The sequence below is a fragment of the Anabrus simplex genome, chromosome 7, assembly GCF_040414725.1.
Source record: "Anabrus simplex isolate iqAnaSimp1 chromosome 7, ASM4041472v1, whole genome shotgun sequence".
Classification (NCBI taxonomy): domain Eukaryota; kingdom Metazoa; phylum Arthropoda; class Insecta; order Orthoptera; family Tettigoniidae; genus Anabrus; species Anabrus simplex.
In genome coordinates this window covers 111,483,256-111,509,269 of record NC_090271.1, presented here as the reverse complement: position 1 = coordinate 111,509,269, position 26,014 = coordinate 111,483,256, and the positions used below count along the sequence as shown (strand labels likewise).

Here is a 26,014-nt window from a genome sequence, read left to right as displayed (position 1 = left end):
CCAGATCCCCCGACTTGAGTGCTTGGGATTTCCTTCTGTGCGGGTACCTCACGTATCCCAAACTTTAGAGAGAAGAGACTGAGACGAAGCATCCGTGAAGAGGTCCTGGCAATTCCACCAGAAATGCTGGTGAAAGTAATGGACAGCTTCGTTCGTCGTCGACTTCATGCTTGCATCGCAAGCGACGGTGGTTATCTAAAGTATGTCATTTTCAAAAAATGAAAATAAAACGTGACTTGTGTTATTTTGTCAAAGTGGCGTTTTGTTACCTATCAATTACCATTCTAGTCGTTTATATTTCCTATTTAGTGTAACTTTCTTTTGTAATAATACTAGATCCTATATACAAGGTTTAAAACATGTTCAATTACACTGTCCACTAAACAATGAACCGCATTATAAAGCTTTGTAAGTGAAATGTACAAAGTTTCTTATAGAAATAAAATTGTGTTTTTTCTTTCATTTTTGTTTTTCTTTCTTATGATTGTAGGAGACATCAGTATTAAAACTACTGCCATCGAATAACTCTCACAACTTACGATAAAAAAAAATTGCAACTTTGAATAAAACTTGCTTTGATCTATAAAGTGTCCGCGAGTCGTTCGTGACTGAACGGATGATGAACTCCCCACCATTACCATAACCATTATCGCCGGTTTGTACCACAAGCTCGTCTCGTGAGAGTAATTTAGGAGTTACCTGATCCCAGAAACATTCTAAATCCAGTCACGGAAATTGCCAAAAACGGTGACAAGGCCTCCTTCATTAAACACTTCACACCAACACCTCTTGTAAGAAAGGTAGTCATTGTACAGTAAGCGGAGGATCAGTTAAGGCCACGGTCGCACATCGTTCCCACTCTTAGCCCTTTCCTATCCCATCGTCGCCATAAGACCTATCTGCGCCGATGCGACGTCAAGCACATTGTAAAATAATATAATAATAATAATGTCCACCTCTGTGGTGTAGTGGTTAGTGTGATTAGCTACCACCCCTGGAGACCCGGGTTCGATTCTCGGCTCTGCCACGAAATTTGAAAAGTGGTACGAGGCCTGGAATGGGGTCCACTCAGCCTCGGGAGGTCAACTGAGTAGAGGGGGTTTCGATTCCCACCTCAGCCAACCTCGAAGTGGTTTTCCATGGTTTCCCATTTCTCCTCCCGGCAATGCCGGGATGGCACCTAACTTAAGGCCACGGCCGCCTTCTCTATCCCTTCCTATCGTCCCATTCCTCCACAAGTTCTCTGTTCAGCCTAGCAGGTGAGGCCGCCTGGGAGAGGTACTGGTCCTCCTTCCTAGTTGTATCCCGACCCAGAGTCTCATGCTCTAGGACACTGCCCTTGGGGCGCTATAGGTGAGATCCGTCGCTGAGTTCGAGAGATAAACCGACCCTGGACTGTAAATGGATTAAGAAAGAAAGAAGGAAAGAAAAAGAAAGATAATAGGTGATGCAAAGATGTCTTGAAGTTCGACGTACGACCTTAACTTAATATTAGTTTAAGATGAATGTGGAAAAGAATATGTTTCCCAGTTCGAATTTTCCAGTAAGAGTGTGTAAGGCCTTGTGAAGTAAATTACAGACAGGCAGATCGCCTATTTTTCCAGCAAACAATTAAGCTCGCTCTTCTACTCGAATGGCTACAGTATTCGAGAATTCACTGCGTGAGACATTCGAAAACTTCCGTCACTTTTTTCGCGAGGACTATAACGCTAGCCTGAAGATGTTCAAAGCTATATTGAGTGGATTTAGGAAATGAATAACATGACACGTGCTTGAAGTTATCTAAATGGAGCAATAATCTAATCAGGGATCAGTATCTTGGACAATTCTATTATCTGAAGAGAATAGCAATATTTATTGTGTAATAGTCTTCCAATCACCTCGCAAATCATTCCTAATCGCTCTTGTAATAATGCTGGTTAATTTAATCAGCCATGAATGCATCATTGCATTTATTTCCTTGAGCTTCAGGGAAATTTATGATTCATATTTCTAAAGAAAGAACGTGGTCCTTGGCTGAATGGTCAGCGTAGTGACCTTCGGTTCAGAGGACCCTTAGTTCGATTTCCGGCTAGAGGGAGAGATTGTAACTCCATATGGTTAATTCCTCTAGATCGGAGACTGATTGTTTATATTCGTCTTAATACACATCTCTTCATCTATACACAAACACCCCACAGAGCTCGATAGCTGCAGTCGCTTAAGTGCGGCCTGTATCCAGTAATCGGGAGAGAGTGGGTTCGAATCCCACTGTCGGCAGCCCTGAAGATGGTTTTCCGTGGTTTCCCATTTTCACACCAGGCAAATGCTGGGGCTGTACCTTAATTAAGGCCACGGACGCTTCCTTCCCACTCCTAGCCCCTTCCTATCTTTGTCGATGCGATGTAAAGCAACTTGCAAAAAAAAAAAAAAAAAAACAGGGGTGAAACCAGGGGTTGGGTTGGGGTCTACTGGGAGTTACGACCCCCACCCCCATCGAATTTGTACAAAAATAAAATAATCAGAAACTGACAGTAAGCAATAAACTAAATAAACATTCACAGAGACAAAATTGTAAAATCAACAGATCTGGTTAATCTGTTTTCTAAGAAGCCTCGAAAGTTGGATTTTACATCGTAATCTGAACATACCATTCGCAGTTAAACAGTTGACTTTGACCATATTGTTCTTGTTCTGTAAGATTTTGTCCTGTACTGCAATATGAATATTAACATAATTCACTTCATCTGTGTCATTATAATGGCAGTCATGCATGCGTGCGTGCCACAAGCACTTTCATTTTCTATCATAATTTTGTAACAATAACACCCCCCCCCCCCTCCAACACCCCCATCGGCCAATCCTGACTACGCTACTGCAAACACCACGGACACACAATGGTGAATACTATCCGCGAAACTTTTAGTGATACTTCGGCTCCCTAGTGCTGAATCGGTAGACCTCGGTTAACTTCGAAATTCGTATTGGCAACCTCCGACACAAAAAATATGAATTGATTATGCATCGCTGTGAGACATCTGGCTGTATAATTGCAACACTTTAAATACTGTTATTATTTACACAGCACAGTCACATATATAGGTTAAGGTTGAATATGATAGAGGACAATCAAAGTAACTTACATCACAGGAACAACCTAGAACTCCCTACATGGAAACGACGGTTTAAAAACTTTTTATCGATCGATCATACTATCGATTCAATTCAGATTTCATTTCCATTCGGCTGGTAGTATTACCGGAACTGTTGTAGCTCCCTCCTTACTCCTCACCCCTGTAAAACGAAGTGTCACTAAAAGTTTTGTGGATAGTACATCCCTCCACAAAGCATTGTTGTCAGAAAGAGCATCAGACCATTATTAACATTATTATTAACATATATTTATTTGCAGCCTATGTATATGTATCATATTAATTTTAGACGCTAAACAAATTGTACTGTACAATTCCTGTATATGAGCCTTTGGCTCGTTGGAATTAATTAATAAAGTAATAAGTAAATAAATAAATAAATAAAAGCATGAAGTGCTGATCCCACAAAATTCAGAAGAAGAATTTCTAAGGGAAAAAAATGTCCTTTCATGTGCATTGGTCTTTGTCTCTAAGAGCACTTTCTTATAGCAAAGCTTATATAAGGTAGGATAATGCTGGATAACTTGTTTATCTATTTAATCGTCTCTCATAACTGACAGTTTTGCAGTCATCCAACCACTAATTCTTCTTCTTTCTTCCCTTCTGTGGGTGAGAGTAGTACGGTAGAATAACACCCACAGTGTCACCTAGGGTACCTGTCTTAAGAGGCGAGTAAAAGGGGCCTCAGGGGTTCTTAACTTTGGAGTGTGGGTTTGTGACCACGGGGCCCTTAGTTGAGTCCTGGCATTGATTCCACTTACTTGTGCCAGGCTCTTCAATTTCATCTACAAGTATGCTATCTGACCTCCCTTGGTTTACTCTTGTTCTCTTCTGATCCCGACGGTATTAGATGTCAAAGCCTAGGGGAATCTTTCATTTCCTCACCCTTCGTGACTCTCACCTTTCTTTGGCTGCTATCTTCATTTTCGAAGTGTTGGACCCCTTCCATATTTTCCCTCTGATTAGTGTTAATGGAGGATGGTTGTCTAGTTTTACTTCCTCTTGAAACAATAATCACCACTACCACTTTCCTCTTAGACCTTCATTGGTCAACTCTTGTTCTCTTCCAAACACATCAGTATTAGAGCATTCCAGGCCTAGGGAGTCTTTCATTTTCATGCCCTTCATGGCCCTCATCTTTCTTTGGCCAATAAATTCATTTTTCAAAGTCATCAATCAATACTGCATTTAGGGCAGTCGTCCAGGTGGCAGATTTCCTATCTGTTGTTTCTTAGCCTTTTCTTAAATGATTTCAGAGAAATTGGAAATTTATTGCACATCTCCCTTGGTAAATTATTCCAATCTCTAACTCCCCTTCCTATAAACGAATATTTGGCCCAATTTGTCCTCTTGAATTCCAACTTTATCTTCATATTGTGATCTTTCCTGCTTTTAAAGACACCACTCAAATTTATTCGTCTACTAATGTCATTCCATGCCATCTCTCTGCTGACAGCTTGGAAGATACCACTTAAAACTAAGAAACAATGGTAGGTTTTGGTCCACCCAATCAATACACATCACTTTACAAGTGGACTATTTAATTAAAAAACATATTAAATATATTTAGGGACATGTTTCATCTCTATTTGGGACGTAAAAGACATTATGGCAGGCTTGTCATATTTCAAATTATACTTCATTTTTTAACATTGAAGACAACAAAGGTTTCTGCAAGAGTAGAGGCAATTTGTGCAAATAACGTATTTATATCTTTTGTGTTTCTCAAAAATGTCCTTAAAAAGGCATTGAGTTCTTCCATTTGTTTCAATTTCTAAATTTTGAGTTTTGTAATCTACCACAAAATTTTATGGCTGATGAAGTCTCAAATAGAGACGAAACATGTCCCTAAATATATTTAATATGTTTTTTAATTAAATAGTTCACTTGTAAAGTGATATGTATTGATTGGGTGGACCAAAGCCTAACATTGTTTCTTAGTTTTAATTGTATCAATACAGATCTATACAATGAAGTTCGTAAATTGTACATACCACGTAGTCGAGCAGTTCATCTTCTTTCTTCCAAGTCTTCCCAGCCCAAACTTCACAACATTTTTCTAACGCTACTCTTTTGTCGGAAATCACCCAGCACAAATCGAGCTGCTTTTCTTTGGATTTTGTTCAGTTCATGAATCAAGTAATTCTGGTGAGGGTCCCATACACTGGAACCATACTCTAACTGGGGTCTTACCAGAGACTTATATGCCCTCTCCTTTACATCCTTCCTACAACCCCTAAACACCCTCATAACCATGTACCGTACAGAGATCTGTACCCTTTATTTACAATCCCAATTATGTGATTACCCCAATGAAGATCTTTCCTTATATTAACACCTAGGTACTTACAATGATCTCCAAAAGGAACTTTCACTCCATCAACGCAATAATTAAAACAATAATCACCACTACCACTACCACTTTCCTATTAGAAGTGTCGGATCTCTTCCATTTTTTTTCTCTCTGATTAGGGTTACATAGAGGCTGGTTGCCTAATTGTACATCCTCTTAAAACAATAATCACCACCACTACTGTAAAACCCATAACATTATTATTATTTGTTGTACTTTCTCTTAAGATAATAACCACCACCTTTATGTTTTACTCTAGTAAGCCACCTGTGCTTGTCTTCCTCCAGAACATTTTACATATATTTTCATTTTAAATGTTGTTCTTGCGATTCTTTCTTCAATCATTGTCAGGTATTTAAACAACTGTGCTCTTGAATTTCTTAAATGATTCTTCCTTGCTTGCCTTTTTATTCCATTTGTAATAATATAAATACGATTTTGTCTCTGTATACCCTAATGTATTAATTCATTCATAAATGATTCATTGAGTACATATTTTGTTTTTCAAGCAGCGGTATGGTGAATTTTCAAAAATATTCGACACTCCACCGTCTGATCAATGGAATGCTGGATTGACAGCTACTGGAACTGCTTTCAATACAACAGCCCCACCTGCCATCTGGAGACAGCCCCGAGCAGCAACAAAAGGAATCCAAGTTCCCTTCTATACAGAAGAAGCATGTATTTACACGGTAAGGTTCATTGTGCTAAAGTGTTGTTTCTTCTTTCTTGCAGGCTAATTACTTTTCCATTGATGACAGACAGAACAAGAATAAGCCTCCCTGACTTGTTTGTATTAGTGCTTTCATGAAGGGAATCAGTGCTGGTTCTAGAATCCTCTTTTAGTTGTAGAGACATGGGACAATTTAGCAGATAACCTTTTTCTGCCTGAAAACTTTTTTGTTGAATGTTTTATTTAAAAATGCATTTTTGGGATGGGTACAAGGTCTAGAAAAGAGAAAACATACCAACAAAAAATTCTATCATACCTGTTCTGGAAAGGCTCCAGCACAGCACAGTTGTGCACATTGAGCACATTTTCCCCATTATTTGACATAAAAGAATGGGGCTATGATTAGCACAGTGGCTTAGCTGCTGGCTTCCACCCAGAAGGCTGAGGTTCGAATCCTAGTCGATCCTGGGTTGAGATTTTCATCCCCAAAATCATGTGGAGTCAAAAAGGGCATTCAGTCTTAAAACCCCGAATAAAACCAAATGAGTCTGAATGTGCTCCAGCTATCCCAGAAATACCTGGGACAAGCTAAAGAAAGTATTGGACACAAAGGAAAGATGAAAGTAAACTTCTTTATGGCTAGTAACTAATTACTTGGGAAGAGAACACCAGATAATAACAACAAATTATACTGCTGACACTTTTTAACGTAACTGGAGCAGCATATATGAAAAAAACTCAGATGTTCTGTTTACTTTATCTCTAGCAGATCATTTCTCAATATTACACACATACATGAAACATCTTAAGACATTCATTTTCATTAACGAGGCACAGGTAGACATTAGATATTACCCAGTAAGTTTTGATTCCACTTTTACATCAACAAATTCTAGACTTGGCACCTGCGGGCTAACCGGCAGGTGAATACTATTTGTGAAACTGACCCTATCATTGCAGTCCGGGTAGGTGTTGCAAAAGTAACTCATTAGCATGCCAGATTTTTAAAATAATCTAACTTTCACAATTGTATGGGTCAGATGGGAAAGAGAGAAGGTTGAAAATGAAGTTGTTTCACTCTTACCAGCCTAAGTTGAGATAGATACTATGTTCTGGAATTCTTTGATATCTGTACAGATTTCTGGTAAATGAATATAAACTCAAATGGGCTAGCTGAACTGTTATGAAAAGGAGAAGCACAATACAGTTCTATTTCTGATCATCATGGAAGAATGTCATAATCTTTTGCAGATTAAGTATAGGCTGTGAAAAGCGTATTTTATATGTTACATAGATAGATAGATAAGAAATGGGTGAGCCCTGTTTTCGCAGAGCTCCACACGTAGGCCTATGAAGACCCTTTGTGCCCCTTGAACGGGTTTGCCTAGTCCAGCCCTAGTGCTCCTATAAAGGATACCAGTGTCCGGATTTTGGCATTCCTGATGTCCTCCAGGCTCACAAAATGTGAGCCCAGGTATCGATGTCTAGTGCTTGCAAAAGCCTCACACTGACATAACACATGCGCGGAGGTCTCCTCCTCCTTACCGCATCTTCTACACGTCGGATCCTGGGTGATTTTCATGATGTGTAGGTGTCTCTGTAAGGTATTGTGGCCTGTTAACAGTCCAACTACCATTCTCATTCTGGTCCTATTCAAATTCATTAGGACCTTTTTATAGCTTTGACTAGGCCCTTTGATAAGTTCACGTGCCTGTCTTGCTATGGTTAACCTCTTCCAAATATCTAGGTGAGACTGGTTTATCCATTGGGATATTGCCAGTCTCACACTTCGGAGTGACACTCCCAGGAAGGGCTCTGGTCCTGTGAAGGAACCCATTGAGCCCTGTTTCGCTAGTTTGTCAGCTTCTTCATTTCCACTGATACCTGTGTGCCCAGGAACCCGTAATAGGGTAACTGAGCTAAGCTCACACAGCTGATCTAACATCCTTTGGCATTCCCATACCAGTTTTGATGTTGTTTTAACTGCACATAGTGCTTTTAGCGCTGCCTGGCTATCACTACAAATAGTGATGTGTCTTCTGTGTCCAGGCATATTCCATATATTTACAGCACAGGCTAGTATTGCATATACTTCAGCCTGGAAAACAGTAGCATATTTACCCATAGGAAGGGAGAGCCTTGTCTTAGGCCCCCAGACCCCGGCGCCTGTGCCCGTCTCCGTCCGCGAGCCATCTGTGTACCATGTACAGCCCCCAGACTTAAGACGGCCCCCAGCGTCCGCGGCCCACTCCTCCCTTGTGGGTATCACCACTGTAAATTTATAATTCAAATTAAAGCTAGGCTTCATCAGATCTCCGATCATCATTGTCATAGGGCAGGTCTGGTGAAGCCTTGTAAGAATAGAGGCATGACCTCTATTCAGGTTTTTGAAGGACCATCCTCCGAGTGACCAAAGGCGATAGGCACTCATTCTCGCTATTACCTTAACATATAAATGTAAGGGGGGAAAACCTAGGATGGCCTCCATTGCACATAATGGTGTAGTATCCAGTGCCCCTGTTATTCCTAGACACGCAAGTCTTTGGACACTGTTTAACTTGGTGCTCACAGTTTTACTCTCTGAGCCTGGCCACCAGACTATAGATGCATAGGTGATCGTGGGCCGTACAATGGAGATATAGAGCCACTGGACCACCTTAGGTCTTAGGCCCCAAGTCTTCCCGACGGCCCTGCGACAGGCCCACATAATCTTGCGAGCCTTATCCACCTTATGATCTATATGTTTCTTCCAACTCAGTCTTGCCTCAAGGATTACCCCTAGGTACTTAACCGAGGTTGTCTTAACTAATTTTTTCCCAAATAGGAATGGCTCCTGGTAAATACCACGAGCTCCGTCTTATCGGGATAAACCGACAAGTCTGTCTCATGGCACCATCTTTCCAGCCTATGTAGAGAGCTCTGTACGAGTTTGGAAACCGTACTGGGGAAATTTCCTACCGCCATCAGGCTTATGTAGTCTGCATAGCCTTGGGCATATATTCCTCCAACATTTAACCTGGTAAGTAGTTCATCCACTACCAGACACCATAATGTTGGTGATACTACTCCTCCCTGTGGACACCCCTGTCTATATTAGCTCTCAACATTACAGCGTTGAGGGTAAACAGAACTTGACGGCCCTGCAGTGAGGCCATAATCCATTTTATGAGCATACTGCTCACTCCTCTTCTCTCTAGACTACGTTCTATGGAGCCCAAAGATGTATAGTTAAAGGCCTCTTCTATATCTAGGAATACAACCATAGCAAGTTGTTGCTGATCCAAGGCACTCTCCAGCCTAGAAACCAGCTGGTGTAGTGCCGTCTCAACCAACTTCCCTGGTTGATATGCATGTTGATGAGAATGCAGGGGAAAGTCTCTTAATACTTTCTCCCTGATATGTCTATCCACCAGTCTTTCCAAGGTCTTAAGTAGAAAAGACGTTAGACTAATGGGTCTATAATCCTTAGGTCTAGTATATGAAGACCTTCCGGGTTTAGGTATATATACCACCTTCGCCTGACGCCACAAGGAGTACACGTACCCCATAGTGAGACAGGCTCTAAAGATTCTGACCAGGTATGGTATAAGGACCCCCCCCCCCGCCTCCTGAAGAAGCGCCGGGAAGATCCCATCCACACCTGGGCTTTTGTAAGGGGCAAAGGATTCTAATGCCCACTTAACCCTTCTTGGGGTGACAATCTCTGCGGCTTCCCTCCAGCCACTTTTATCGGGTCTGAAGGATCCGCTCGATTCTACCTCACTATTTGTGATTACTGAACCTGGAAAATGGGCATCAAGCAATAAGCTCAGGGTCTCCCCCTCTGTGGATGTGTATCCACCAGAAGGAGTCTCCAGTGAGCCCAGCCTTGCTCTTCTATCCAAGGTTAAAATTTTATGAAGCCTTACCACTTCATGTTGACTTTCAATGGAGTCACAAAATTGTCTCCAAGATTTCCTAGAAGCCTTTTTGACTTCTGACTTGTACCTTCTTTGTGATTCTTTGTAAGAATCTAGGCTTTCTTGATCCTGAAGTTCCCTGTATTTATTCCAGAGCCTTCGTGTATTTCTCCTCAGGTGTTCAAGATAACTATTCCACTTGAAGCTTCCTGTTACTCTTTTTGCCTTAACAATAGGGCAGTTTAATTCAGAAGAGGTAACCTGTGTCCATGTGAGAAAACTCACACTGAGCTCCAGCTCCTCTTTGTTTTTAATTATGTTTGAGGGTCCTCCCTCCAGTCCCCTCCTCACGCCCTCCCTAAAAGATATCCAATCGGTTCGTCTAGGGTTTCTGTAAGACGGGATCTCGATGGAGCCCTCTATATAAAACACAATGTGTCTATGATCTGAGAAGGAAGGCTCCAAAGAGACCTTCCAATCTTTAAATTCCTGCATGATTCCCATGGAACCCAGGGTAAGATCTATGATCCCTTCGCTCCTATTATTAATGAAGGTAGGGGTATCACCAATATTCATGATCTCAAGATCAGTTGTACATAGAAATTCTATGAGGTGCTCTCCCCTTCGGTTTGTATTTTTACTTCCCCAAATGCTATGATGAGCATTGGCATCACATCCTACTACGAGGTTTAATCCTTGTTTCCTACAGTATATCACCAGTCTCTTGAACTCCTGTGGCGGGGGTGGAGATTCAGAGTCTCCTGGGAAATATGCAGAACAGACAACCAAGTCTTCTTGGCTGTCCGCCCTCTTCATATCTCATTAGGACTGCTACCAGGTCTCTAGTAATGAAACCCGGTATAGCCCAAGCGTTATGATCCTTAACTAGTATACATGCTCTAGGCTTCTCTTCTGCTATTCCACTGAATAGAGTGAAACCTGCACATTTAGTCCCATGATATGCCCCTGTCTAAGCCAGGGTTCTTGTATCAGGGTGACCGAAAACCCGCCTTTCTGGATACTTCTATTAAGTACCATAGAGGCCGCTACACAATGTTGTATATTTGCTTGTATGAAAGTAATCATTCTTTACTTTCATAGAATACTTTACCTTATGCGGTCTCCAGAACTTGCAGCTCCGTCTCCCGCGATGGATCCTGGGGCTTGGCTGTCCCCGGTTCCTGTCCGGGCTCCAGCTCTTCGCCCCTGCTGGTCTCGGTTTTATCTGTGGTGGGGTTGGTCCTCTGCTTGTCACGCTTGCCCTCCACCAAGGTGAAGGTAGCCACATGCACCCCGCAGAAGATCTTCTTCCCCACCACTTTCTCCACATCCCTGGAGTCCATGCTGACCACAAGGCGGACACCTCTCTTCTCCTTCTTGCGGTCGTAGACCCTCCAGCTGGTGGGATTTAAGCCATGGTTCTGGCGTGCCATTCTTCCCAAAAGAACATTATTGTCCTTTGGTTGTCTTGGTATCCAGACCATGACTCTCTTGTAGGAAAGGAGTTTGTCCATGCCCACAATTGTGAGCCTGGCTCCTTCCCACGGTTGTATACCTGTAACAAGACTAGAAAGCCATGCTACAGTTTTGTTATTCTCTGCTATGATGACGGCTGCACCCCTTGACAGATAGCAGTCCAGAAACTGAGGCTTAATGGGCCCCTGCTCCGGAAGCTCGTCTATCAGATTGGTGATAGCCTCTTCCACAGCTTCCACCTGTTTCTCGGATAGCTGCTGGTCAGGATATCCCACAGGTACTATGGCCATCCTGATCCCAGCTTTGGCTATCCTGGCGTACTCCACCTTGGGTCTCTTGCGGGTCTGCCGGTCTTCTTCTGGGGTTGCCCCCGACAGAAGTCGTTTCCCCGCTGACATCTTAGTGGGTGGGGTCCTCTGTGCCCTAGAAGCAGAGCCCTTTTCAGGGTCCCGCCTCTTGTGCCCATTGGATCTCTCCACTGTTGTCGCTGTTGTGGTAGTAGAAGTCCCCTCAGCCCCAGGAGTTAGGCCCTCTTTGGCCTGCTGCCGGGCCTTTAAGGCCTTCTTGTATCTCCTCTTTTCAGCGCCAGAGTACTGTTTCTTCTTCTTCTTCTGGACCTGTAGATTGCCCACCTCTTGACTGAGCCCTCTAACTGTTGAAGTCGAACTGTCCGAGGGTATTTCCGAAGAGTCCCCTTCGGTTGTTGTTGTGCTGGTATTTCTCTCGGAGGCCCCAGAAGAGCTCTCCGGTTTATGGGTGGCTACGGAACTCATGTAGGTCCCACGAGTAGCTAGGGAAATATATGTCCGCCCAGGCAGAGCCCCGCATACCTGGGTAAGGCTACTTACTTCGAGAGGGCGCCAAGTATCTCGAAGGCTCCGTTCAAGACACATCTCCCATGTGCCATGCACCCCATCGGCACGGGTCATGTTACACCTTAGGGTTGGGCGGTGCTTTAGCTTCCTCCTCCTTGTATGCCGAATGGTTACCCAATAGGGCTCCATTCGGCATCGCAAGAAAGGAGCTACTAGTCCCCCTCACCGCGAAGAGGATCTTCAATTGAAGAGGGTAAACCAAGGTTAGCCCCCTACAATTGTAGAAGCACACACGAGGGGGATTTTATATGTTACAAAAGGTAAGGAGGGAAAGTGTGATGGCAACAGTACTTTCAGATAATACAAAAAGAATAAAAAATAAAGACTACAGTATTGATAACTGATGCATATATGGAAGCTCCTGTGATGTAAGGTAAAGTTTCAAAGGCTGAAAAAAACATGGTCGGATGTGTTTTTGGAACTACCTTCCCTGTGAGCATAGGTCATCAAGGTTCTGTTCTTAGTCCATTACTATTTGTAATTGTCTTGGACGTGTTGACAGAGGGTAGGACAGGAAGGAGCCCATGGCCCATGATGTTCACTGATGATGTGGTCCTGTGTGCAGAGACAAAGGAACTTGCAGAAAAATGGTCAGAGGAATGGTGAGAAGCTCTAGAATTAAGATAAGCAGATATAAGACAGAGTTCCTGAGCCTAAGGGGAGCTTAAAACATTTAAAGTTGGCTGGAGTAAAGATCCCAACAGCAAGTTCTTTCAGGTATCTTGGTACTGTTATCCAACAAGATTCGACTGGTGGAGAAAGTAATGAGTTGGATATGGTCAGGATGGTTCAACTTGAGAAAGACATTGAATGTACTGTGCAGCAAGAAGATAACAGAAAAATTAAAAAGGGAAGTTACACAAGGCCATGGTGAGACCAGCAATGCTGTATGGGGCAGAAACTAGGCAGATAACATGGGAGGAAAAACTGAACATGGCAGAAATTTGAATGCAGAGGTGGGCAAGCAGACATACAAGGTTGGACAAAGTGAGAAATTATGTGATTATGAGAAAACTTAACGTGGTGCAAGTTTCCGAGAAAGTCAGAGAAGTTGGGTTCAAATGATATGGCCATTTAAAGAGAAGAGATCAAGATTATATGAGGAATAAGATAATTGAAGAAGAGTCGAGGATAACCAGAAGGCGAGGGATGGACAGTATTCAAGAAAGCATGAAACAATGTAGGCTTGTGGAGGAAATGGTTCAGGACAGAGCAACGTGGAGGACGAATATCCACATCAACGACCTCACATAAGTGGGATTTATCTTGCTGAAGAAGAAGATCTACTATTTACCTTACTATTACTGCCAAAACCATCCCAACAATTTGTGGGGTCTGGGTTGAAAGTAAATTGTAGGGTCATTGATGTAGTAAGAATTTCATATGTAGCATGCATAAATTCACTTACGTATTTAAAACAAGGGGAAAGTATAATAATAACATTTTTTTTTTTTAATGAGGGACTGTGGAAAATCTTCAAAAGACACTTGTGAAGGGTCCGGACTCCACAAGTGTGTGGCATTCTTACCCACTAAAAACCACACACCCTTTTCCCACGATGCGTATCATCACCCCAGAACTGCTCTTGCATTACTTCAGGGTGATATCATGCAGACTTCTTCTTTCTTCATTTCTCCTTTATGGGCGTTCGTACGCTTCCAAATCCTTCTTCTTCTGATGAAGGACATCCTCCACATACACTGCCACGTGATCCCAGGATTCCTGGCTTCGTAGCATCACAGAAATAATATTATCTGCTGTCAATTCTCCTAGTTCAGTTTCTACACATCTTCTCTGTATCATCCAATGGACGCACACAAACAAGATGTGAAATACATCATTGATGTCATCACAGTATATGCATGCTGCATCACTTGCTCTGCCCACTCTATGCAGGAATTTCCAAAAATATCCATGTCCTGTTAGAAGCTGCGCGAGGTAATAGTTGACTTCACCATGAATACTTTCAACCCAGATATCCAAGCGTGGTATCAGTCGTTTGGCCCATTTACCCTGAGGGTCACTTTCCCATCTGAGTTGCCATCGCCTCATCCATTGACTGAAGGCACGCTTCTTTGCGCATTTCTTTCCCAGCTCTCCTTGGGTATGCCAGATTTCTTGTCACTCCAATGCAAGTAGATCTATTGGGATTATTGCTGCCACCATGATGATTGCAGGTTCAGAAACCGTGTGGTATGCACATGCAATATGTAAAGCTGCTCTCCGTTGTACGGCAGCTATCCTTCTCCGATACCAAGCAAATCTCAAGGATTCAGCCCAGATTTCAGAGCCCTACAGGAGCACTAACTGAACCATCGATATGAGAAGGCGTCATTTACTGGATTTCGGACCTTTAATATTTCCCATCAGTCTACTAAGTGCAGTCATGTATTTTACTGCCTTATCTGTTGCTCTCTGAATATGATTCCAGAATGTGAGCTTGGAGTCAAGTGTCACTCCTAGATATTTTGTGCTCGTAGACATTTCAATCACTAACTCTCCAACAGTCATTGGCACAAGAGTCTCGATCCTTTTCCTCATCATAAGAACTATCTCCATTTTGTGTTCTGCTAGTATTAGCCTGTGACTCATCAACCATTCTTTCATGTGCTGCATCATCTGGTTCAGTTTCATTTGAGCCATCTCAACATTACGAGCCACTATCAAGGTGGCCACATCAGCAGCGTAGTGCACAAGCTTCGTGTACTCTGGCATCTCCAAACGTAACAAGCCATCATACATTATGTTCCAAAGATCTGGGCCAAGGATTGATAATAGTAATGATGATGATGATCATATGAAACAATTTTATTTACTACATAATATGCAGACTGTAAAATAAAATATGGTACAGTACTTAGAATGTGATAAACCCCATTCACAACCTTTTGTATGGCATCAACAATTCTAATTAGAACAATAACCAAGCTCTACAGTAGTAGCTGTCACTTGCTATTATTTTTCTAAGTATAAAAGTGCTAGCATCAGGGCTTAGGGAACAAGGAACATACCCAGAGAGGAAGCGAGGTGGACCGAGGTTAGGGAGTTTTCCATCCGTAAATTCATTTGTCATTTATTCAAAGGTAACAAAATATTTACAATATCATAACTGAAGCACCTTTTTAAAAGTAAACCAATAGACTTCTACTCGCCTCATACATACAATTAAGAACAGAAGATCTATTACCCACAGGTAATGTAACAGAAATACAAGTAGTACTAGAATGTAACATTAAAGAAATATACTGTTATGAAAAAGAAACGGCCTTCAATTGGCCATAGGCCCCTGGGCTACTAACCTGGCACATTCATACAGCACAGCACATACAGAAGCACAACTCTAACCCAATTACACACCCATTCACGGCCACAAGCATTAATTAACTTTTCACTCAATATACACATGCAACATTCACTCACTACTTACGCTCCGATGTTCGCAGCCCAGCAGCCTCGGGTTCAAAAGGAACCCCAAAGTAGATGCTCTGGAGAGTGACAAACAAATAATGAGACACAAATGCTGGACACAACCAGCCACCAAGACTACGCTAGAGAAGGGAAGGGGAAGGAACAGGAGGGGGAACAACCAATGTAGAAAAGCAAATCACATATTAATAGCTCAAATCATAGTGCAGGCGCACTTCAAGTGTCTGTAAGCATCTTTTGAGTCTGAGAGCATAATTAGAAGTTTCTTGTTACACAATTTTTCAAATACATGAAAAACATCTGTGATAAAAGAAAAAGCGAGCAGGACTTTTTATTGAATAAATTGTCTTGTATGTTAAGTATGGACGATTTTGACTATTAAAGTACAATGAAATTGAAGTGGTTGCATTTCAAAGATGGAGTGCAAAAATATAGTGTGTGAAAAATTTTCTACATATATCCTCAGTGCAATACACATTTAGGATTTTTCACTTCTCAGTGCAGTTTATGTGATTAGTTTTTCCGGTTATATTTTCCAGCACAATTTCCCACTTTTCAGTGCAATTTACTACTGGCCGTATCATGCGGGACCAAGGGCAACTGCCCCACTTTCCCCACCCATGGGACTGCCCTGATTACCAACACCACTTCCTCTCTTAGGAAGGAAACCTCAAATTCGTGGTTATGTATAAAGTCGGTTCTCAGATGATAGTACCCTTTAACTTGTTTTAGAAAAGGAGCCCTGGGTACTTAATAAATTGTTAAGTTATTAGTCATGTGGCATACAAGAGAAAGAATGCCTGGTTAATAACTGGAATTACTTTATAAAAGAAATCATAGTCGGTATGGTATAGAAAAATTGTATATTGGAAGTTCTTACTAACACGTCAATAATTTCTGCTCACTGTGTTCAAGGACATGATTAAAAGGGTCCCCAGGGGCTCTGAACTTGGGAGTGTGGATTGGCAACCATGGGGCCCATATTACATGTTATTGGCCCATAGCCGATTCCTGGCATTTCTTCCACTTACTGTACTTGTGGCACGCTCCTCACTTTCATCTACCCTATTCGACCTCCCTTGACCAACACTTGTTCTTTTCCATCCCCGATAGTATTAGAGCATTCGAGTCCTAGGGTGTTTTTTAATTTCATACCCTTCGTGGCCCTTGTCTTTCTTTGGCTGGCACCTTCATTTTTCAATGTTCCAGATCCTTGCCATTTTTTCTCTCTGATTAGTGTTATATAGAGGATGGTTACCTAGTTGTACTTACTAGTTGTAAGTCCTGATGCTGTCACCAACTTGTATATTTGTATATTTTGTATATTCTGATTGTCATGTACAACAACAACAACAACAACAACAACAACAACAACAACAACAACACCGCCGCCGCCGCCGCCGCCGCCGCCACCACCACCACCACCACCACCACCACCACCACCACCACCACCACCACCACCACCACCACCACCACCTCTGCGTTTTTTGTTTTTTTGTCTAACCCCCATGCCTTTATAGTCATTAGGCCTATAAACTTTCAATGTTCTTCACTGTTCCATATTCCCTGGTGAGCCCAGTTGAGGTAAAAAAAATAGGTCTCTTCTGCTAGGTATCCCTCATAACCTAAAATGCAATAATTCAGTATATTAACATTATTATTATTATTATTATTATTATTATTATTATTATTATTATTATTATTATTATTATTATTATTATTATTATTATTATTATTATTTTAAAGTTCTGGCAACTGGTTATCAAGCATAATTCTAATCATGGTTTTCTTATAGCATGACCTGCAATTTGACAAACTGTTGTCTGAACTATGATAGATTGGAAAATTAATATAATTTAAAGGTAACATGAAGAGCCTTAGAATTCTTCTATTATGTTTTTAGGAGAACTGGAGGGAGCCACCAGAACATTCTGCAGAGACAGGAATTGGTGCTGCTGTAGCCACCCCATATGGAACAATGTCCCTTCGGCTTCGTGAACGTGTACGAGTGGATATGACAGTAGACAGGGCAGTCAGAATCACAAATGTTAAGAGTGGCATTGTGTTGTCCTTAAGTGGCTGTGGTTCTGCAGCAGCACTTCTCCACCCCAACGGTCGTGTATACCAATATGGGAGTCGGGTGGAGATCTTAGCTCATGACACCAGCAATGGAAATAATAAGTACGTTGATCAAATTTACATATATATCTCATACCTGTATGTAAGGTTTCTAAAAATTTCTCCTTGGAATTGTTCAGCACATTTATTCCTGTCCAGTGTTTATAAAGATTGTGTAATTTCATCTGTTTTAAATATGAAACATCACTCCCTCTTCTTGATATCCCAGGAACGCTAAAACAGTGAGGAAGAAATATAGCATATTGGTTGCTTTTGGGTCATAAGTAACAGCTAAGAAATCTTTTTGAAAAATTCAACTCGGAAGGGCCAAAAATAAGGAGGTGAATCACAAAATATGTGCATTGTTTTTTGGAGTGATGAGCCATGTAGTGCTACAATAGTTAATTTTTATAACACTTGAATATTTCGGTTAGTGAGGGGAACTGTGAAGTGAAAGAAAAACTCCAGAAGAGAAGAAAATCATGAGCACATCCTCGAGGTATTTCTCTGGACATTCTAAGAATTACCCCCTGCAGGTAAGGGCGGTAGAATGCATCCGTGATATCCCCCACCTGTCGTAAGAGGTTATTGAAAGCGGATCTTAGGAGCTCTCAACTTGCGAGCATGGGTTGGCAATCACGGGGCCTGTAACTGAGACTGGCAATGTTCAAGACTCTTCGCTTTTCTTTCTGACCTTCGTTGGTCAAATCTTGTTCTTATCCAACCTCAAGGTTTGTGAGGCATAGGGAGTCTTTCCTTTTCACACCCTTCATGGTCTTTTGCCAGTAACTTCAAAGTGTTGGACCTTTTCCATTTTCCCTCTGATTTAGTGTTAAGAGAGGAAGGTTGCATAGTTGTACTTCATCTTTAAAAAAACCACTACCACCACCAATCTAAGAATCAAAGTTTACATTTTTTTTCCTTGTGTACAAAAGAAAACAAAGTTTTTATTGACAAAACACCCCTGTGAGCAACACTGTAGTCCCAAAATTCTCACAGGGTATACTCTAAGAGAGGGCATGACAAATCCCAGATGCAAGACCATCTTGACATTTAAAATTACTGGGTTACAGCTAGTTACAATAAACTTCCCTCAATTTGGCATAAATGAAACATATAGAAGACATTTTATGACAAAGAAGACATCCATATTTGAATGTACTAGTTTGAACATCTTAATGTGCTTACACAGTAGTTTTCTGCTGGACCTACTTCCAGCTATTTATTAAAAAACAATCTAGGAACAGAATAAGGAATGATTTCATCAGAGGATCAATGAAAGTGGGACCCATAAGAAAGAAGGTTCAAGAAAGTAGGCTAAGATGGTTTGGGCATGTGGAGGGAAAAAGGGAGAACTATGTGGGGAAAAACTGGAAGTCTGGAAACTGAAGGGTCAAGGAAGAGAAGAAAAATGAGATGGAAAGACAAAGTAGAAGAGGATCCAAGAGAAAAAGGTTGGAAGAGAGAAGAGAAGTACTTATTGGATAGATATTGAAGAAAGAGAAGAATCCTCAAAAAGCAACGCTGACGCTATATCACTTGGGGAACAGACTGAGAAGAAAAAGAATTATCTAAATCAAAGGTGCCCCTTATCATTTTCGATCACACTTTTCATTGGAACAAACTCTTGAATTGGTGTACATTGCAGTACAGTGGTTTTGCAGCCACGTCTTCATATATTTCTCAGGCTTGAATTGGTCAACTAGTGAGGCATTTGAATGTATGAACATAAGGCTGAAGACGTAAGCAACAAACTAGGGCCCGGATGTTTATGACCTGTCAGATTTTTTTCTTTATATTCTTTCCATGGAAAATACAAGTTAAGCGTGATTTTATCTATGGTGACTAAAATAATGCAATTTTCACGGGTCATATAACTTAATGTCATATATTGGCATTTTTAACATTTGTTGTATTTTTCTGCTAATTTTTCATATTTTGGTTGCATTTCCCCATGAATTTTTGCATTTTTGTCATATTTTAATCTTTTTAATTCCATTTTCGCATACAGATTTTTCATATCTCCTATTGTTGCCTGTAATTTCTTACAATTTCCGTCCTTTGAAATATATATGTATGTGAATTAGGAGGGTAGGCTATACAGAAAGAGACAGATGGGTAGAAAGTGACAAGAAGGTGAGCCTCAGTTGAACTCCAATGATTTGACATATTTCAAATATGCCCCAATAACATCCTGTGATGTTGAATGGTATTTTACCCATTACAAGACAATGTTGCATGAAAATACAAGATCCTTCCTATTTGAAAACTTTAAAATGTATGTAATTTGCTAATATAATTCTTTCTGATTGCCCATCAAAATGTGTAATTTATTTCATTTTCTGCAGAGTCGAGAGTTACCTCTGGATTAAGTAATTAAATAAATAAAAAATACCGTATAATAATAAAAATTAATATTATTACTCATTTATTGTTATTGAATATGCTAAATTTTAAAAGTATATTTTCATTATCATGTTAATTAAAACAGCAGCAAGATTTTGAAAATTTTGAAAATGTTACATAAAATTTTGAAGTCATATTTATTGTCATATTTTAATATCTTTCTAGGTCATAAATGCTTACATATTTCTAAAATTTTAGGTCATAAATATCCAGACCCTACAACAAACAGTGGTGACCATATAAATAAGTGATGGCTGATAATATTATTCATCAAGCTGAACCTTTGATATTCACGATTACGAGCGTAGAGAAAACAGAAAAGAAATTAGAAAGAAAAGAAGCCAAAGTATAAGGTATATGCAAGAAATCAGACGGCATACACTAATGAGTGGAGTTAACCAGAGGGCATACAGCATATACCTGCGAATACTTGACTATAGCCCTACAAAATGAGTAATTTTGGTAGTATTTTATACATACGATATACTATAAATGTAATAATTTTTCTTTTAATTAATACAGGGTTATCAGATATTCCTTACTTTGTGGTGCACCCTGTTGTGTTTTTACTATTGCTGAGCATATGCTCATTTGGCACGTGCAGGTCGAGGCATTGCCTACGAGATATACAAGGCCATGACATAGCTATTAATTTATCGCTGAAAAGATGGCCTGACCGTGTTCATGGTTTGGCTGTGAGATGTCAGGTTTCTGTTCTGTCCTGTTCTGTTCTTGTGATATAGATGCCGATTCCCATAGGGAATCTGAAATATTTGTCCTGAATGAGCAAATTTATAATACCAATATAAATGGTCCGTTATTGGACATTATAAACTTTCCAGCTAGCTCATTCCCGGTTGCCAGCGCCTCGCCCTCGTGTGCCAGGGTGGGCTCACCAGTTGGCACCCAGTACACCCACCAACACGCTGGCCAGCGCATACCGCGGAGGGCACTGCGCAGGCCAACTGGAGCCACCGGCAGCGCCAATGCACCAAGAGACCCCATCTCATCACTAAAAACTGATGCCTGCCTGGCCATCAGATGATATAGATGCCGTTTCTCATAGGGAATCTGAAATATTTGTCCTGAATGAGCAAATTTATAATACCAATATAAATGGTCCGTTATTGGACATTATAAACTTTCCATCTAGCTCATTCCCGGTTGCCAGCACCTCGCCCTCGTGTGCCAGGGTGGGCTCACCAGTTTTTAGTGATGAGACGGGGTCTCTTGGTGCATTGGCGCTGCCGGTGGCTCCAGTTGGCCTGCGCAGTGCCCTCCACGGTATGCGCTGGCCAGCGTGTTGGTGGGTGTGCTGGGTGCCAACTGGTGAGCCCACCCTGGCACACGAGGGCGAGGCGCTGGCAACCGGGAATGAGCTAGCTGGAAAGTTTATAATGTCCAATAACGGACCATTTATATTGGTATTATAAATTTGCTCATTCAGGACAAATATTTCAGATTCCCTATGGGAATCGGCATCTATATCATCTGATGGCCAGGCAGGCATCAGTTTTTAGTGATGAGACGAGGTCTCTTGGTGCATTGGCGCTGCCGGTGGCTCCAGTTGGCCTGCGCAGTGCCCTCCACGGTATGCGCTGGCCAGCGTGTTGGTGGGTGTGCTGGGTGCCAACTGGTGAGCCCACCCTGGCACACGAGGGCGAGGCGCTGGCAACCGGGAATGAGCTAGCTGGAAAGTTTATAATGTCCAATAACGGACCATTTATATTGGTATTGTTCTGTTCTTGGCGGACTTCAACACTGTGATGACCGAGCTCGATAGCTGCAGTCGCTTAAGTGCGGCCAGTATCCAGTAATCAGGAGATAGTGGGTTCGAATCCCACTGTCGGCAGCTCTGAAGATGGTTTTCCGTGTTTTCCCATTTTCACACCAGGCAAATGCTGGGGCTATACCTTAATTAAGGCCATGGCCACTTCCTTCCCATTCATAGGTCTTTCCCATCCCATTGTCGCCATAAGACATATCTGTGTCGGTGCGACGTAAAGCAAAAAAAAAACTGTGATGTGTGGAGTAATGATGCTGTGTTGATCTTGTGCAATTTATTGTGAGTATTGTTTCTGTCGGTGAGATCTGTTGAAGGTGAGAATAATAACAGTAATAATGTTATTGGCTTTACGTCCAACTAACTACTTTTATGTTTTTCGGAGACGCCGAGGTACCAGAATTTAATACCACAGAAGTTCTTTAATGTGCCAGAATATCTATTGACACGAGGCTGGCATATTTGAGAACCTTCAAATAGCACCTGACTGAGCCAGGATCAAACCTGTCAAGTTGGGATCAGAAGGCCAGTGTCTCAAACTTTTGAGTCACTGAGCCCGTCAGAAGTGAGAAGATGGTTCACTGTTATGTACATCTATATATGTCGGATACTGCTAAAATGCAAGAAAATGTGACGTTCCATAGTTTATCTTCAGAGTGTGGTTTAAGAGAGAGATGCAGGCAAGCAAGATGGTAAAGTAAGGTATCTTTGGGTACCTAACAATAATTATTCCTGCGTGTGTAGCTCACATTTTAATACATCAGATTTCAGTGTAAGCACATTAATCAAACAAATTCTTTGCAACAAATTTCCTTCTGTTTTTAATGTGTATCCTGTTTGTTAACAGAAAGGTGTTAAGAGCAGACAGGATCCAGCTCCCAGAAATGATGTATTGCTATCAATATTTAGTAAAATATTCGATTCAGGTAATGATGAACATGTCATATATTCAGCAAATAACTGTTCTTTGTTAGCCGCAAAGGAAAAGGGAGTACAAGTCTTGTTTCTGCGTCAAAGAAAGGCTATTTGCTCTGTTAAATCTAAATGTATATTATGAGAAAATTAAATATCAGATTAAAAACAATCTTTAAGTTCATAAATAGGATACGAGCAATTAAAACAGAAAAAAAGGTTTTAAGGTATCTGAACTTCCCCAAAAAGTAAACCAAAGTGGAAAGTATTGTGTGTGTCCTCCGCGCTCAGCTCCGCGCCTACAAGCTCCGCAACCCGCCGCATCACCGATGTTTCCAGAACCTACGAGAGGACTGCACTGCGCCTGGCATGCTCGTCTGTGACGTCAGCCAGCGCTATATAAGGAGCGACATTCCTCGCCTTACCGAGGACTACCCCAGTGTCCAACGGCCAGCCCACACCGCAAGTCAAACATGGAGGCATTCCTCTTAAAAATGTGTCTTGAACAGGTGGACAGATTGCTGGTTGTGAGGTCTCACCTCCGGACATTGCCTCATCTTCCCTGATTCCCGTAGCCACGTTGAGCCCCGAGTCAAGCATTCTGCTTCACTCCCAGTCCTCACCAGTGCTCCGACGACTATCTTAGCATTCTGCGAATTAAGATATTGATGCAAGTTCCTTGCAAGTCCAAGTCCAATACTAGCATTATACTAACGCGACTCCCTCTACAAGTTACACTTGTTAGCCCACAGCAGATAGTTTTCGACTATCCAAGGACATTTCCCAGTGGAATAGACTATCTCCTCAAGATAGGTGTAAATGTGTATATAGGACTCTCTCTCTGTAAATATATGTTTGTGCCACAGATTTTAAATCTAGCATTTAATAACAGCATTAACTGCGTGCAATCAACCAAGCTTCAAGACAAGTTTCATTATATTTCCTGTAAATACTGTACAAAACTATTGAAGCAATAAACTTTATGTTGTGTTACTGTATACCAAGTTCCTTGTATACAACAGAAAGAATGTTCATTTAGCAGCTCGTCTCCCTGGCGATGATAGCTGGCTATTTGTTAAGAGTGGCTGAGGAGCATACACAGCATGCAACCTGCCTACAAGGACTATCATCAGCCACCAATGATAGTCCTCTAGTAAAAAGTTTCTAAAACTTGTTCTGGACAATCACACCAAGGGTATTTCCGATCAGACTTCAAGAATTTCAGAATGAAACCTCTGAGCTGCTAAGTGCTGAAATTATGATACCGGTACCTTTCTGCAATTCATCTAAACTGATCTTATGTACAGGTATGTCACACAATAGGCCTATGTACAATACTGATATTTCTAGGAAATGAAATGAAGTGGTCCTTATGAACACTAATGTTGCTGATATATTTGTCTTAATTTATCACAAAGTTTTCTTGAATTATTTATTTCATTTTAGCATAGTGTGAGAAATACATTGTAGAAAGCAAGTGATACAATTGCACTTGAACTATTTTTTATCTCATATCTGTTTAGTGTCTTCTAAAATTACTAGTTTTAATGAATTGTTGTAGTTTTTCGTATTCGAACATGTGGTAATTAGCGGGCGAGACAGCTCAGTAAGGAGAACTCTAGTGGCGGTAGTCGGAAGTATCTCGAGGCCGCGTTCGTTATGCTGTATTTCTCGGCCTTTAATGTCTCGTAGGCAATGGTCAAGGATAGTAGCTGGAAGGTAAACCACAGAACAGTAACACAAAAAATTTTAAGAAGTCCATTACTAATGAAATTATGAAAGATGGTGTTGAAACTGCCTGCCTTTGTTCTTCACACATATTTGGAACTGTGTTAGTAAATTATTCATCACTCGCTGCTTCTTTTCATTATTCCGTAAAGAAAGTGTAGAAACTGTGGGTGTGGCCAGGAATTAAGGAGTATGAGGGAGGAGTTGGAGAGTTTGAGGGAGATAATTAGAATTATCTCAGAAGACAGGAAGGAAGGTAGGCCTTCCTCAAACAATGTTCAGGATACAGTAGGTATAAAAGCGGGATGGGAAGAAAAGGAGGGAATTGTAGAAGACAGATGATCTAATGTTCTAAGGGGAAGGACATTGCAGACTAAGGGCTCTATTCAGTATCAGAATTCAGGACAGGTGTCTGAGAAATCGGTATGAGTCATTGCAGGTAGAACAACAGTGGAGAATATGAGGAACAGGGAACTGCTGCTAAGAAGTGTGGAAGTAGGAGGAAAGGTAGGAAAGAGGAATGTTGAACAGAGGATAGGAAAAGACAGGTGGAACAAGGTCATGGGAGGGAGAGAAGGGAGGAGGAGTAGCTTCTGCAGCAGTGAGGAAAGACAGGGCTGACCAGTAGGGGAGGGAATTTAAGGAAGCAGAGATTGTTATCGGTGGAATACTGTGTAGGAGGGATACTAACTGGAGGGTGATTGGGGATTTAAATGAGACTATGGAGTAGATATGTGGGAAACTGGGAGTGAGATTTCTAGATCCTAATGGATGGATAGGAGATAGGGATTTGTGCTCAGATGGCCTTCACTTAATGTACACAATTATAAAGATGGGAATCCTCCACCTAATCAATACTTTATTGAAGGAGGAAGTAGCTTTATTGATTAGGTGGAGGATTCCCATCTTTATAATTGTGTATACTAAACTATCAATACGGACATGAAACTAATAGATTATAATGCCTTCACTTAAACTGCAGTGGCACATATAAGTTAGGAAATTTGTTTAGAAGGATTATAGGGAGGTACATTCAGGGAAAAGGGGTGGTCTAGTGAGCGGTGATATGGGTACAGGGATCTGGAAGTCAAGTAGGGATGACATAAAAATGTTTGCGCTGAACTTCAGAAGTATTGTAAAAAAAGGAATAGAATTAAGTCATTTAAAAGATATATACTTACCATTGTAATAGGAGTTGGATCATGGCTGAGAAATGATATAATCGATGCAGAAA

At 41.3% G+C, this 26,014-nt stretch overlaps 1 protein-coding gene across 1 annotated transcript in view; it reads left to right on the top strand.

The window, feature by feature from the left end:
* fest (wurstfest) overlaps positions 1-26,014 on the top strand; it is a 40,734-nt gene that overhangs the window by 923 nt on the left and 13,797 nt on the right. Inside the window, exons 2-3 of the mRNA XM_068228719.1 lie at positions 5,997-6,176; positions 17,737-18,014. Coding sequence (XP_068084820.1) covers positions 5,997-6,176; positions 17,737-18,014 — 458 coding nt within the window. The remainder of the gene's footprint in view (positions 1-5,996; positions 6,177-17,736; positions 18,015-26,014) is intronic.